Genomic DNA, 13,717 nt, shown 5'->3' with positions numbered 1-13,717 from the left:
TTCTTGTCTGCTCATTGAAGTGGAGAGATGAAAGAGTGTGCAAGCAAACAAACAGCAGGGCAGTGGGAGATGTGCAGAGAAACGGACTGGTGCTCACAGACATCGCCAGCTGAGAGTCCTTCCATAAACAGTGGAAGAAAATGGCATTATCTTGGTACATTTTCAAAAGTCAAAGAGAAAGCACATATGTGATCTACGCAAATATATCTTAGTCATATTGCCAAACATTCCCTTTGCATTTCATCTAACCGGTATGGTACTGAGCTGTCAGCAATCTGCAGTAGCCTCCGGGCACTAATGAGTTCCCATCAAGGTGTCAATGCCTCTGGCATTAACCTCAATTAGGAGTAGTTAAGGAGATCGCTGAATGAAGGGTCAGCCATCCATTGCTCAGACATTCCTCGGACCACAGCCTGCAGTCTCCCACATGGAGGAGGATGGCAGACTGGCTGCCTGCTGCCATCTCGGTAAAGAAGCCTCACATCCGATAACATTAAAGTCAATTACCAACTCTGCTTGTCTTGACATGCATGGAAAAATCAACAGGAACCCTATTTAACGATGATGTTCAGTGAGGTTCCCAGGTGAAGAAGCTGGCTGTGACAATAAAACAGTGGATGTCTGTAAATTATTCAGAACTTTTAAAAGAACTCTGTAAAAGGAATAATCATGCCAAAGAACAGAAAGTCTCAATAGCAGAGTTATGCATACAGGGAAAAAAAATATCGTCATACAAATAATCCCCATCACTTTAACTCTGCTCCACTTATCTCTCCCCATGCTTCTTGAAAGATTGCCTTACAATGGATTAGGTTCAAATGCCATCCTGCACAGCCATTCACAGGTAGGTCTGTTTTTCTTGGGTGACATTAAGAGTGGACTACAATTGCTTTCAAGGCTGTGTCCCAGAGTAGGCTGGTCTCAGCACAGCCGGGGGGGACCCACAAAGCCACACTCAGTCTGGGACCAGTTCTCTATTTGGCAAAATGCTGTTCAGCCCCAAGGACTTGCACATGTATGCCAGAGAAAATCATTTGACAGCAGCAACTCTTTGAGGTTAGAAACCTCAAGCGTTTGTCAGCCAGCATAAAATCTTGGTTTGTGTTAGTCTAGCATTACAATTATTGCAGCAGGCATTCTGGGTTCATACTAACACATTTCTAAAAGTCTCTAAGAAAACGTAGGTAATATCAGAAGGAAAAGAAATCCCACCTGCCTTCCCACCGTCCTTGCCATCAGCCCCTGCACAAAGTCTTCACATACACCAGCCATGGCTGTACCTCCACCTGTACCCTCTGGGCAAAACAACCCTGGAGCATCCCCTACACTACGTGAGAACCCCACGCTGAGCCCCTTACCCACTGCACTTTTAGATGGTGGTCTTTATCAAGTACAACAACAACAAGAAAGAAATAAAAGGAATAAAGGATTCAGGCACACAAAACTGAGTGTGTCAGGAGCATCAGAGTAATTTAACTAACTCTCTATAGGACTCTTTTCTTCCATAGTAGAAGCCCTACACAATTTTCAGTAAGGCTGAAGTGAATGACCGCAGCAGGCTTGCTAAGCTTCCCTAGTTGTAAGGTGGCATTCTGCTTCCATCATTGTAAAAAGTGTCCTTTGAACTCTCTCAGCATCCTCCAGCCCCTTCTTCTTTCCTCCTTATCCCCAAGGCAATGACTTTTATCTCCAGGTCTCCATTTCTTCTCTGCAATAATTAAAGGGCTTCCAAGCCTTTCTTTAGAGGTGACAGCATTGCCTACTCCTCCTGCACCTGAGATGCCAAGCTCTGCTTCCTCAGAATATTTATTTATCCTAATCTACATCAGACAAGCTCATCCTTCCCTGGTAATGAAAATCTGCTGTCTGGGATAGCCAGGCCAGACATGATAGGATTGTTCTGGATGTACAATTCAGATCACACTACAGTGAGTTGTATGGTGAGCAAAGACAGAAAGGAGCCACGCACTGACAGCTTCCCATTACCTCATTTACTAAGCTTCATCTTCAAACTGATTAGGCTGTTTGTGCTTTTCTAACTCCGAGCTAAGTTTGTTCCTGGACACATCATCCCAATCCACGCTCTTGGGCAATCTCTAACCTTAAACCTAAACAAGCCATTGCCTCTATAGCATATTCTTCCTTGATGTATGATAGCAGAGCCACTACAGACTCTGTTCATAACAGGTATCTCCAAGCCCATCAGTAGAGTTGAGTGTCTCACTCTAGCTCAGGCCAGCAAGAGATCTTGCCTTTTCCTTTAATTAATCAATGATCTCCAATAGATTTGTACTGTTGATCCAAGTTATAAGAACCTTGCTTAACGAGGAGTTTCCTGCTTTGCTTCTCTCCAAGGTCCAGGAAACTGCAACCATAAAGAAAGTTACTCAATCATCAGTAAAGATGAAAAAGTCACAGCCTCAGAAGCTGGAAAACATCAGCCTTAAACGGATATGTCCGACCCATCATGGAGCAGTTACACTATTACACATATGCTTCTCTAATAGGTTCTATGAAGTTTGAGAATTCCTGAATGATCTCAGTTTCTAAAAAGAAGAAAAAGGCTTTTTTCTTTTCCTTCCCTTCATGGAAGTATATAAAAGGCTGGAAGGAGGTTCAGTACATCCATTTGCTTGCAGGAACAGGAAACAAATGCTATAACCAAATGAAAAGCCACTCTGCACTCTCCCCCACTCTACCAACTTCAGTCCATGGCAATCTACAACAAAACTAAGAACAAAAGATCAGAAAAATCAAATGGTGGGAGTGGAAACCAGGACTCATAAGGAAAAAAAAGACAGGTGTTGTAATCATCATTACAAGGCAGAGGTAATTTTGACCAAAATGAGCACTTGACCAAGAACATAGTGGTTGAAAGCCATCTAATCAGGTGTAGATATGTGCACTGTAGAAGTCCTGTGTATAGATTGTGTATCTCAACTAGATACAAGCAGCTCAGTTTACAGTTAGCACCGGGGAACTGTCACCTCAAATATGCTGTTCATCTTTCAGGCATCTGCTTTAGGATGAGATGATTTGTGCCTCAAAGGCAGCTGTTCCTCTCAATTACCAATAAAAGTAATTTTTCTCAGATGGGAACGTTTACACTGTAAATCTCTATGCTTATATGCCTGCACTTGGTTAGATGAATCCCACTTCATGAACGTTTCATTCTTTGTAGTCATTACATGGGACTGGATAAGAGATGCACATAACTTGACCAGAAGCACAGGTTTGATGCACAAAAAAACAAAACTACACAAGCTTCTATCATCTTAGAAAAATAAGACTCAGGCTTTGAACATACTTCCCAAACCTCATCTGAACCTTGATTTGTGACAATGAAAGTAGCTATATTTTGGGATTATATTCCAAAATTACTTATTACTTCATTACTTGGTAGGTCAAACTATTTGGCCTTAATTTAAAATCTGAGTGCCTTTGAGTTCTGCTTTACCATATGGCAAAAGAATTCTGTTATACAGTTTCAAACACTGTATATCCAGTTTAATATCCTTGGAGCTAAGTTGCTTGAAATGTTTGTTTGCTGGCAAAAATCAGTTTTGTAACTTCTGACAAAAAGAAGTCCTTCCATATATCGTGTCTTCCTCTAACAAGAGGCTGCCTGTATTGCTCTGTTTCAAAAGGTGTCTATTAAGTTTTCTTCTTAATTTGAAGTCTGGAACTGCTTTTTCCCCATTTGTTGGGGATCCTGGACATCGTTTTTTATACCAAGAGAAAGCCCTTTAGCAGTAATAAAAGTACGTGCAGTCTGAAACACTGACAAGTTCACTATGCAGGAGGTAATGGACAACAGCACGGCCCTTTTGAGATGACAGGAGAGCCTTCGTGCAGGTCTTCAGCCTCTCTCCTCATTGCGATTAAAAAGGCTCTCACCTAAATCGTCAGTGCTCTCATCTAAAACAACGCCTGCCTCTAGTCCAACACACACAGGATGTTTATTTAACCGCAACATTTTGGAGTTAGCCAAACTGCTTTTCCAAGTACTCAGAGATCACCCCAGATAATCTCCATCACCTCTCATCAGCCTCTTTAGCCTCTCAGTAGCACAAAACAGCACTGGCTGATGATTGCAGTGATGCTTTATCCTTTACTTACCAAGCTCCCTTATTGAGTTACCTGTGACTTCCTCCATTTTGTCATAGCCATGTCTAACAGAACATTACCATTACCAGTTATGCAGACCTGATAACCAAACCACTGAAACATGCCTACAAACAAAGAAATTCACAATCTCCTTTTTTTTTTCTCCCCCTCCTTTTCTTTCCCCCATCAGGCCATTTCTGATCAATTCATGCATTTGAAGACCAGAGGCTTACACTGACTGCAAGGGTCAGGTCTGGCAGGCAGGACAGCAGTCACTTGGATTGCTCGCTTCTTATTGCGCCGTTCTTGCTACATACAGACAAGCCCTATTCAAGGACTTGAGAAAGCATTAAACTTTCATGGTATTTATGCATGGGACTTAAAAATAATGCATGCCTTTAAATATTCCCTTGAATGAAGTGATATCACTCGTGAGACAAAAATGCAACTTTTCTTTAAACTCACTGCTGGGTTAGAAGTTCAGTACAGGCAGAAAAAGTCTAGAACACCAGGGAGGAAAGATGTTTAGAGAGTTAAAGAGAATCTTTAAAGATAATAAATAGACAATTAAGAAAAAGGAAAAGGTGAGGAATACAATAACTTTTATCAGTAAGTACAAAAATCACTGCAATAATGACACCAGCAGCATCATAGAATTGTCAAGGTTGGAAAGACCATCAATATCATCTAGTCTGACCCATTACTGGGGAGCAGAGGCCAACCCTCACCTCATCACAACCTCATTTCAGGAAGCTGTACAGCATCTTAAGGTCTCCCCTGAGCTCCACTTCTCCAGACTGAACAATGCCAGTTTCCTCAGCCATTCCCCATGACAGCGGTGCTCCAGATCCTTCACAGCTTACCCGTCCTTCTCTGGACATGCTCCAGGGCCCCAACATCATCTCTGTAGTCAGAGGCCCACAACTGAACACAGTACTCAATGTGCAGCCTCACCAACGTGAATACTGATCACCTCACCAGTCCTGCTCACCACACTGTTTGTGATAGAGGCCAGGATGCTCTTGGTACTCTTGGCCACCTGCGCACACTGCTGGTTCACATTCAGCCAGCTGTCAGCCAGCACCCCCAGATACTTTCCTGCCATGCTGCTTTCTAGCTGCTCTGCCCCAGGCCTGTAGCGATGCACAGAGTTTTTGTAACAGAAATGCAAGACGCTGCACTTGTCTTGTTAAAGCTCATGCAACAACACTTTTCCTTTAAGCCAGATTCATCAACTTAATTCTTTATGTCTGGAAGGTATTACAGAATCACAGAATCACAGAATTGTAGGGGTTGGAAGGGACCTCCAGAGATCATCGAGTCCAACCCCCTGCCAAAGCAGTTCCTACAGCAGGTCGCACAGGTCGGCATCCAGGCAGGTCTTGAACATCTCCAGAGAAGGAGACTCCACCACCTCCCTGGGCAGCCTGTTCCAGTGCTCCTCACCTCACTGTACAGAAGTTCTTGCGCACATTGGTGCAGAACTTCCTGTGCTGCAGTTTCTGGCCGTTTCCCCTTGTCCTGTCTCCACTCACCACTGAAAACAGTCTGGCCTCGCCATTCTGCCCCCCACACCTTAGATATTTATAGGGTTTCTTACAACCAATAAAACACAGAGGCTGTAGGAATGAATCTCCAAGAAATTTGGAACTAGCTAATAAGAAACCAGAGCTGTTGCCTTACCTATTTATCTCTTGAAGAAGGCAGGAGATTAGGAATAGGGCTCAGCTCCTCCTGAAAAGTTACAGAAGAAGAGTCCAAGAGACTTTTTCAGATGTACTCCTCTCAGGACTTGGAGATGTCACATCACTTGCTGTTCACAGCTTCTCTATGCAAACTGCACCAGCACTAACAGCAGTCGTAAAGCCCACCTCAGCAAAAGGGCCACGATTTCTGCTCACAATACAAGTTTTGAATTTATATAATCCTTTATCACCTCACAAAGCAATCCCTCATTGGATTTTTTTTGTTTTTTCAGGAATTGCTGTCAGCGAGAGACATTATTCTCTGTCCAGCCCTGTTCATGCTTTAGCACCAAGAGCTGAGTTCAGCTGCCCTACAGCTCGTAAAGTATCTCACAAGGAAAATGGCTGTTTGAAGGTCCTCCCATGCACACAGCACATCCATCAGTGGGCTTGCTCTTACCACCTCTTCTGAAGAGGCACTGATGGTCAGTAACTCTTGGCATGGACACATCAGTTTTTTTGTGGCAGGTAAGACAAGTGACATGGTCAGTCAGACCACGGCTGAAGCGATGCCCAGAGAAACCTGTGACGTACATCTGTCTTGCTTCCAGGTGACACTAGGACTACTCTGTGTCTTTCACTTCTCTGCAGTGAAAACCATCAAAGCCACAAACCCAGTCTGCATGAATCCAGCATCTTTAACTGTAAGAGGTGGGGAAAAAGATACATATCCAGACACAGGTGACAGAAGAGATTGGCTTAAATCAAAAGAAATCCATCTGAGTCACTTTTAGCAGTTGCCATGCTATAATGGGATGGAAAGCAACGTGATAATAACAGGGTGGCAAAATTTTTGTCTACAGTAAATGAGAACGAGCCCAAATGCTGTGGCTGTGTACACAGGAATGAAGGAAAAGAACCGCTTACCTTTGGAAGGCCTCAGGCATGCAGGGACCTCCAAGAAGACCCCCTCACCTCACTGCCAACCCTTAAATGAGGGCTCGGAAGGGGTGGATCCTGGCTCCAGCCCTTCTGGTCCACAGTACATTGTATGCAGCTGAGCTCCCTGGTTTGGCCCTGCCCTCCCAAAAGTTGCTCCGTCACTGGCTCAGGCCATGACAGTCAAAGCCAGTCCCTTTTCACTCCCATGGGTTTTGTGAAAGTGAGAGAACATCACAGCAGGAGTAATAATGCATGCATCTTTATGAAAACCCAAAACAAGGAGATATCCAACAGGAATACACCACATTTATTCTTTAAGCTATAAAACATCAAGTTGCTTGGTTTTATAATTTCTTTTAAGAGAATACCAGAATGATCCTTGATCCAGCATGGCCATGTGGAACTAGAATTTGACTTCTTGTTTAGTCGGGCTTTATATTTTGAAGGATTTTGCTTTTTGAGAGGAGAATTATGTGTCTGATGATCAGCTCAGACATGCTGAATCATGACAGCTCAGATAGCTCAGATCGTGGTTTTGAGAAGGAACCATGGACACCCTCAAATAATGAGGCAGATTTCACCTACTGGAAATCAAACCAGGGCATATTGTGCTCTCAAGCGTGACTCATTTCCTGATGCAGTTAGGCTTTAACTAGGAAAGCTGAAGTCATGCGAAGAGATCAACAATGCCTTCTATAGTAGGCTTTGGGATCAGAACCACAATGCGTGAAGGCTGCACAGGGCTTTGAAGGAGATATCTTCTTGGAAATACATCATGGGGCCCTATTTGGTTTGTTCCTGATTTTGAATTATGGAGCCCACATCCCTATGAGAATGAGATTCTCTCCAATCTGTTTATGAAAAAAATAATACAGCAGTGTCAACTCGCTGGCAAGAAAATTTGCAAGGCTTTGAATAGATAGTATTTCTGTTTCTTGCTAAATCATTTCAAACAAAAACAAAGAAGTGACAAGGGAAAAAAAAAGTTTAACATTCCTGCTGCTTCTGCCAAATGAAACAACAGCCAGGCAGGCGTTCAGAGCTTCATGCTCTTGATTCTTCGCTCTGTTTTTGAACAGGCAACACATCAGCCACACTACAGCATCTATTAAATTCTTTAGCATTCCATATCAAAAATCATATATCAGATTTAGCATGCTGCTGTTGCACATAGGGATTCATCCACAGATTTGCTGTTTGGAGACACAGCCAGCACCTCCTCTGCTAGATCAAATGGCTCATCTACTCAGCAGATCCAAACAGATCCAAAACAGCACCAGGATTTCTCTTTTCAGTGAATGTAGAAAGAAATGGAGAGGCAAAGCTGATCCTAGCAACAACTATACAAACAAAACCCTCAAGCAAATATTTTCATATCTATCAGCTACAAATGATCAAAATTTCTTAACTGGGAAAGTCAGACCTGAAGTTGTTTTCATAGTGCATCGTTCTCTTCTGCAGCACAGGAGGATTAGTCAGATAGGAGTACAGTGTCTACTCAGCACTGTGACTTATGATCCCAACTGAAGACATGTCATTTTCAAACAACAGTATTTTCTTAGGAAAATATTGCCAGATTCACCTGAAGTTTTTTCAACGAATGCCGTGGGCATGGATTAGTGATTGCCTTATTGTTTGGTAAAAAAATGAAACACAGAACAAAATAAAAAGGATCCTACTGTAAACCACAACTTTTCTGCAGGAAAATGAAACAGCAGGGTATCATTCAGGGTATAAGCACCTGATGGATCATAGAATCATTAATGCTGGAAAAGACCACTAAGGTCATCTAGTCCAGCCATCAAATGGGCTAACAGAATTTGCTGCCTCGAGGAGGCAGTGTTGAACGGGTTAACAAAATGTCATTTCCATGCTTCCTGCTTTTTCCTGTCAACCCAATAAATAGAAAAAGAGACTGAATTAAACCTCTCAGGTAATCCACAGGCTTTCCATTTAACCAAATGAAAATAACAATGAGCCAAGTGGAAGCTCAACAACATTTTACGTACATTCGTAACTCTTCTCATTTTTCATGTACTGCTGCTCATCAAACACACACCCCAGCGAGAACTGATTTTGTGACTCACCACAGGTGTAGATGACATTCAGATGCTTTTGGATGCCGGGATAACAAGGATCTCCAAATTCATAGGTGCTGGCATATATGCTACAACTTCTTTTCCCATGGCAGCGCTTGATCATGAGTTGGAGAGCAGTAGCTGACTTGCAGTCTGTAAAGGAAAAAGGACAGAGCATGGAAGAAAGATCTCAGGAGTCTCTTTCCAGTGCATTTATCCAGAAACACTACATGCTTCCTTGTAAATTAAATAACTGCCACAGGAAAAGAAAATACATGGAAACAGTTAAAATATGCATGTGGAATTTATGACGTGTATCATTTATTGGTTCAGCATTTATTTAGCTGTCTGATAATGCAACTGATCGCAGCAACGTGCAAAATTATTAGCAACTTTCCACTTCATGGGTATGAGCAAGATGGGCTTTGTGAACTTGTTCAGGGAAGAGTAAAATTGATTTGAGTGTGTAGATTTTTTTTCCAGATGTTGCTTGTTTCATTTTGAGAGGAAGAGAGAGAGTGAGTGTGGGAGGTTTGTGAGGTTCTTTAGCCTTTGCTATGTACAAAAGAGCTGTCTCAACTCTGCAGATTCCACACTGCTTCTGCAGACAGAAGTGCTCATTGTCCCTGTCTGTTCTTTGCAGATGCTGTATTTCTAAGGCTATAGTTTTTTACAGTTTTACTGTCCACCATCTAGGTAGAAATATTCTATTAATTGTGTTTGTTCCACGCAAGTATAAATATTTGTCAGATCAGGACTTGAGAATACGCAGAAGTCCAAAAGTACTCACCAGATTGTTTGCAACTGTTTTCTCATGTAAAACAGAGAGGACAAGCTCTCCAAATTTTCAATGCCAGACTGACAGTTTGCTTTCACTGTCCAACCACAGTCAATGACAGTGGGAATCAACAAGATAGTTTTTGTTTAACATTAAGAAGTTTAGCAATAGAAAATCTACCGAGAAAAGAATGCAAATCCATTTGGTCACTCGTTAGGAAGCAGGGAAAGGGAAAGTGGACCCTGAAAGGTATTGAATGATACAAAAAGTATGATGGTTTAACACCAATAGGCAACTAAACACCACTATGTTGCTCTCTTTCTCTCCTTCAACAGATCAAGTGGAGAAAATATGATAGAAAAAGGATCATGGGTTGAGATAAGGACAATGAGATTTCAAACCAGTTACTGTTACAGAAAAACAGATGAAACATTAGGGAGATTAATGTAATTTGTGAGCTGCTGCTAACAAATGAGAGCAATAAGAACTGAAAGCAAACTACTAACACCTTCATCCCCACCCACCCTCCTTCACCTCCTCCTCCTGAGTGGTGCAGAGGAATGGCACACTGGGCTGAGTTAGTCCACAAGACTTACTAGGGCTGGCTGGTTCAGAACATGGAGCGAGAGAGCAGGGGTTGCTCCTGGGCTGCAGGGAGCTTCAGCTCTGCACCTGAAGCACCTCCTGCCCTCTTTCTGCGCTGCCCTTGGGGGTTGCAGAGCTGCTTCTCTCCCATTTCTCATCCTCTCTCCCAGCTGCACAGCAGTTTTTCCCTCTCCTCAGTCTGCTCTCCCAGAGCGCACCCAGCATTGCTCAGGGCTCAGCTCTGGCCACTGGCAGTCGCTTAGGAGCAGCTGGAGCTGGCTGTGATCTGACGTGGATGGGGCAGTGCGGGGCTCTGCTCACAGAAGGCACCCCTTGCAACCTGCTGTTCAACAAATGCCAGAGGTTCCAACAGAAACATCTGCATTTGTGTTTTCGTCAAAGGTCCAGTAAGAGAAAGTCATCAAGTCTACTCACTAGATAAGATTTCATGGAGGGTATCTATTCTTTTTATTTGTTTTGGTTCCCACACAAAACAGACAGCATTCCAGGGCAGTGCAGTGGCCTCACTCCCCAACACTCCATGGGAGGATGAGGAATTACCCACACATCTTCAACGGCTGGTTCTGGGATCATCAGCCTTTGGGTTCTCCTCCTGTAGGAACAAGTAGTTTCAATGGTTACAAGCCACAGGCTCTGCTCTCCAGCTCAGCAGGCTGGATTGACTCTGCAGGACCCAGTTCTGTAGAGTCAGCACACTGAATATGCTTATGCGAACGTGACGATATCACCAGCTCCTCTGGACACCATCAGTCATGTCTTGGTATTGACAAGCTCCTTTCTCCCATGCAGAAAGCTACAATCTCTATCCATACTGACCTTAACAGCTTCATTGGCACTACAAAACCAAACAAGGCCTGAATGCTTACACACCAAGTTTAAGAGTTATCCTGTGAGCATGATTTTGCCAAGTGGCATTATGCCAGACACTGCAGAGGTCCAATGTGAGAAATCACAAGGGCTGTTTCCAACTGTCAGTTTGCAGAAGGCTTCCCTGGATATTCTGAGGAGAAGAGCAGGGGCACGTGGTAGAGGATTTCGCCACACAGACACCATGTCAGCCAGTCACAGCACCAGGCAGCAGGCTCTCTCTCACTGCATTTAGTATAGCACATGAGCATAATCCTGTTGCTATCTTTTTCAGGTAGAAGCTTCTCCCCAGGAGAAGACAGTCTTGCCTATGCTACCCACCAAAACCAAAATGCCATACTGCCAACAGACAGCTGTGAGACCCTGCTATGGCCTCTTTGCAGTCCCACCAACCAGTGCAATGGAGCCCAAGTTATAATGGCCAAGCAAAGAGTCATGCAGCTTCATCTGGCAGAGTGGGTCCTAACGCTGCTGTTCCTGTTTGTGTGTTAACTGTGCTAAGGACCAGTCTATGCTGTTTGGTTAGCATGCTTGCTGGTAAATGAAAACTTCCCCGGCCCATTCCCAGGCCCTGAGGCCAACTGTGTTGGAACAACCAACATTAATACTATTAAATACTCTTACCTTCCAAAATAGTGGTGAAACACGATAGGAATCAACCCTGTCCCATACACAACTTTAAACCAGTTTCTGGGCTGACTGTTAGTGTCAGTCAGGCCAAGACAACTAATTATAGCAACAAGTGCAGTGTAATTTAACAGAACAGAAGATCTTACAGTATCTGTACCCAGGCCTTGGCACTATTTTGCCACATTCAGGTAAGCCTAGATACCCAACTTCTTAGGGCACAAACCTACGTCCTCCATATTCACCTAACCACCAGTAGTGTCATGCTTGACTCTCCAATCACCAGGCTGCTCCAGCTCCACCTGTGCCAGACAAAATGAGCAGAAAGCAGAAGAGACTCTGCATGCTCCAATTATACATGTGGATAAGATCCCTCAGCACAGGAAGTAAAGAACCAAGATTTTAAAAGCCCGATTTATATAGAATTTTTAGAGACTTCAATATTGAAAATACTGAACTCACTGAATATTCAAATAATACGGAAAAGTCACCTGTTTGGACTGTAGCACATAAACCATACAGTAACTACATTGGAAGCAGTATCTGGAGCTTATCCAGTACAGCCTGCTGCTCAGAACAGGGCCAGCTTTGAAGTTACATCAGGTTACTCAGGATTTTGTCCAGGCAAGTTTTGAAAATACCCACAGGTAAATAATCCCCAACCTCCCTGGGCTGTGGCATTCTTCAGCTTAATTTTTTTTCTCCTGTATCTAATCAGGTTTCCATTCCTGCAGCTTGTATTGACTGCTTTTGTGATTATTTTTGTTGGGTTTGTTTATTTATGTTTGCTTTGTTTTGCATTCCCAAGAAGTCTTCTGCACAGCCACCTCTTAGGTATTAGAAAAACAACAATAACATCCCTACCTGAGCTTCCTCTTCATGAAAACAAGCCAATGCAGGTCTTTCACCATCTCCCCACATGCTGTGTGTTCCAGTCCCTGACTTCCTTGGTGGCCCTTCACTGGATTTGCTGCGTTTTTCAACATCTATCTGAGGAGTCCAAAACTGAGTATTCATTTTTTCCATGGTAAGGACAAAGACATTCTCTTAGAATCAGTCATACTCTTCCAGTCCAAATAAATCAATAAGTAGACTCTATGGCACAATAACAAATTACATAGTAGATATTAATAACAAATTAATAAAAAATAACACTGGTGACAGTGGCAAGTTTTCCCTTATTTTTCCTGCACATAAGCACAAATGCCCTGTGCACTTCCAGAATTGCCAGAGCAAGTAGCCCACAGTACTTCTTAAACTGAAATTAGTTTGGTCTCCTCTCTCATATTTTGAGCTGTTAACTTGCTGAGCCTCCACAGAACACACTGAACTGAAAAAATGCAGCAGCAAGGTCCAAATGGGATCATCCCCCTTGAACACTTCTAAGGATTTGTAATATAGAGGTCATGCCAGACTGTCATATCTAGCATCTTTATTCTCTCACTAACAAGCACTGAAGATGTCAAAATATACCAGAGCGACAGATGGGTGGTAGGTGAGGCTACCAGACCCTCATAAATCACAGTTAGCATCATGTCATCTAGAAGTGACAACGTGGTCCCATGTCTTAGGAGTATAAAAACACCCAAATCACTCGTGTTACTTTTTATGATGTACATGCTGGTAATTCAACTTCCAAGAGTAAACAATATATAAAGGAGCTGGATTGAAGTGAGAATTCCAAATATATTTGTACTTCTTCATGAGGTGATTCCAGGTATGAAGTCTTCACCTCCACTTGCCTCAGAGAAGCAATAGAATAGAGGTTCTCTTCTCTATAAGTGACGTAGCTAGCATCCCGAAAAGATGCAGAGGCAAGCCCAGCAATGTGGCAGAGCAGAGTAGGGTATGACCCCATACGGCTGGCCAAACTCAGTTCCTGTTCCTTAGAAGAGGAAAAGTGGATTTGGCACTCTTGTTTGCACTCTTATTCAGGACATCTCATTTCTCCTGTGGCTTGTTTGTTTACTAAGTGCAAACAGTGCATGTTATATTAAACACTATACTAACATCAGTGATGTTAGTAC

The 13,717-nt window shown here is 43.0% G+C and overlaps 1 protein-coding gene across 2 annotated transcripts in view; it reads right to left on the bottom strand.

The window, feature by feature from the left end:
• Positions 1 to 13,717, bottom strand: part of EVA1A (eva-1 homolog A, regulator of programmed cell death) — a 189,081-nt gene that overhangs the window by 92,577 nt on the left and 82,787 nt on the right. For both annotated transcript variants that reach the window (XM_042832674.1, XM_042832675.1), the window contains one exon: positions 8,822 to 8,965. In XM_042832674.1, coding sequence (XP_042688608.1) covers positions 8,822 to 8,965 — 144 coding nt within the window. The remainder of the gene's footprint in view (positions 1 to 8,821; positions 8,966 to 13,717) is intronic.

Source organism: Centrocercus urophasianus, unplaced genomic scaffold, assembly GCF_019232065.1.
Source record: "Centrocercus urophasianus isolate 14NV4802_14NV808 unplaced genomic scaffold, USGS_Curo_1.0 seq_39, whole genome shotgun sequence".
In the NCBI taxonomy this organism is placed as follows: Eukaryota; Metazoa; Chordata; class Aves; order Galliformes; family Phasianidae; genus Centrocercus; species Centrocercus urophasianus.
The sequence above is the reverse complement of the archived record's forward strand: the minus strand, read 5'-3'. Positions and strand labels throughout refer to the sequence as shown.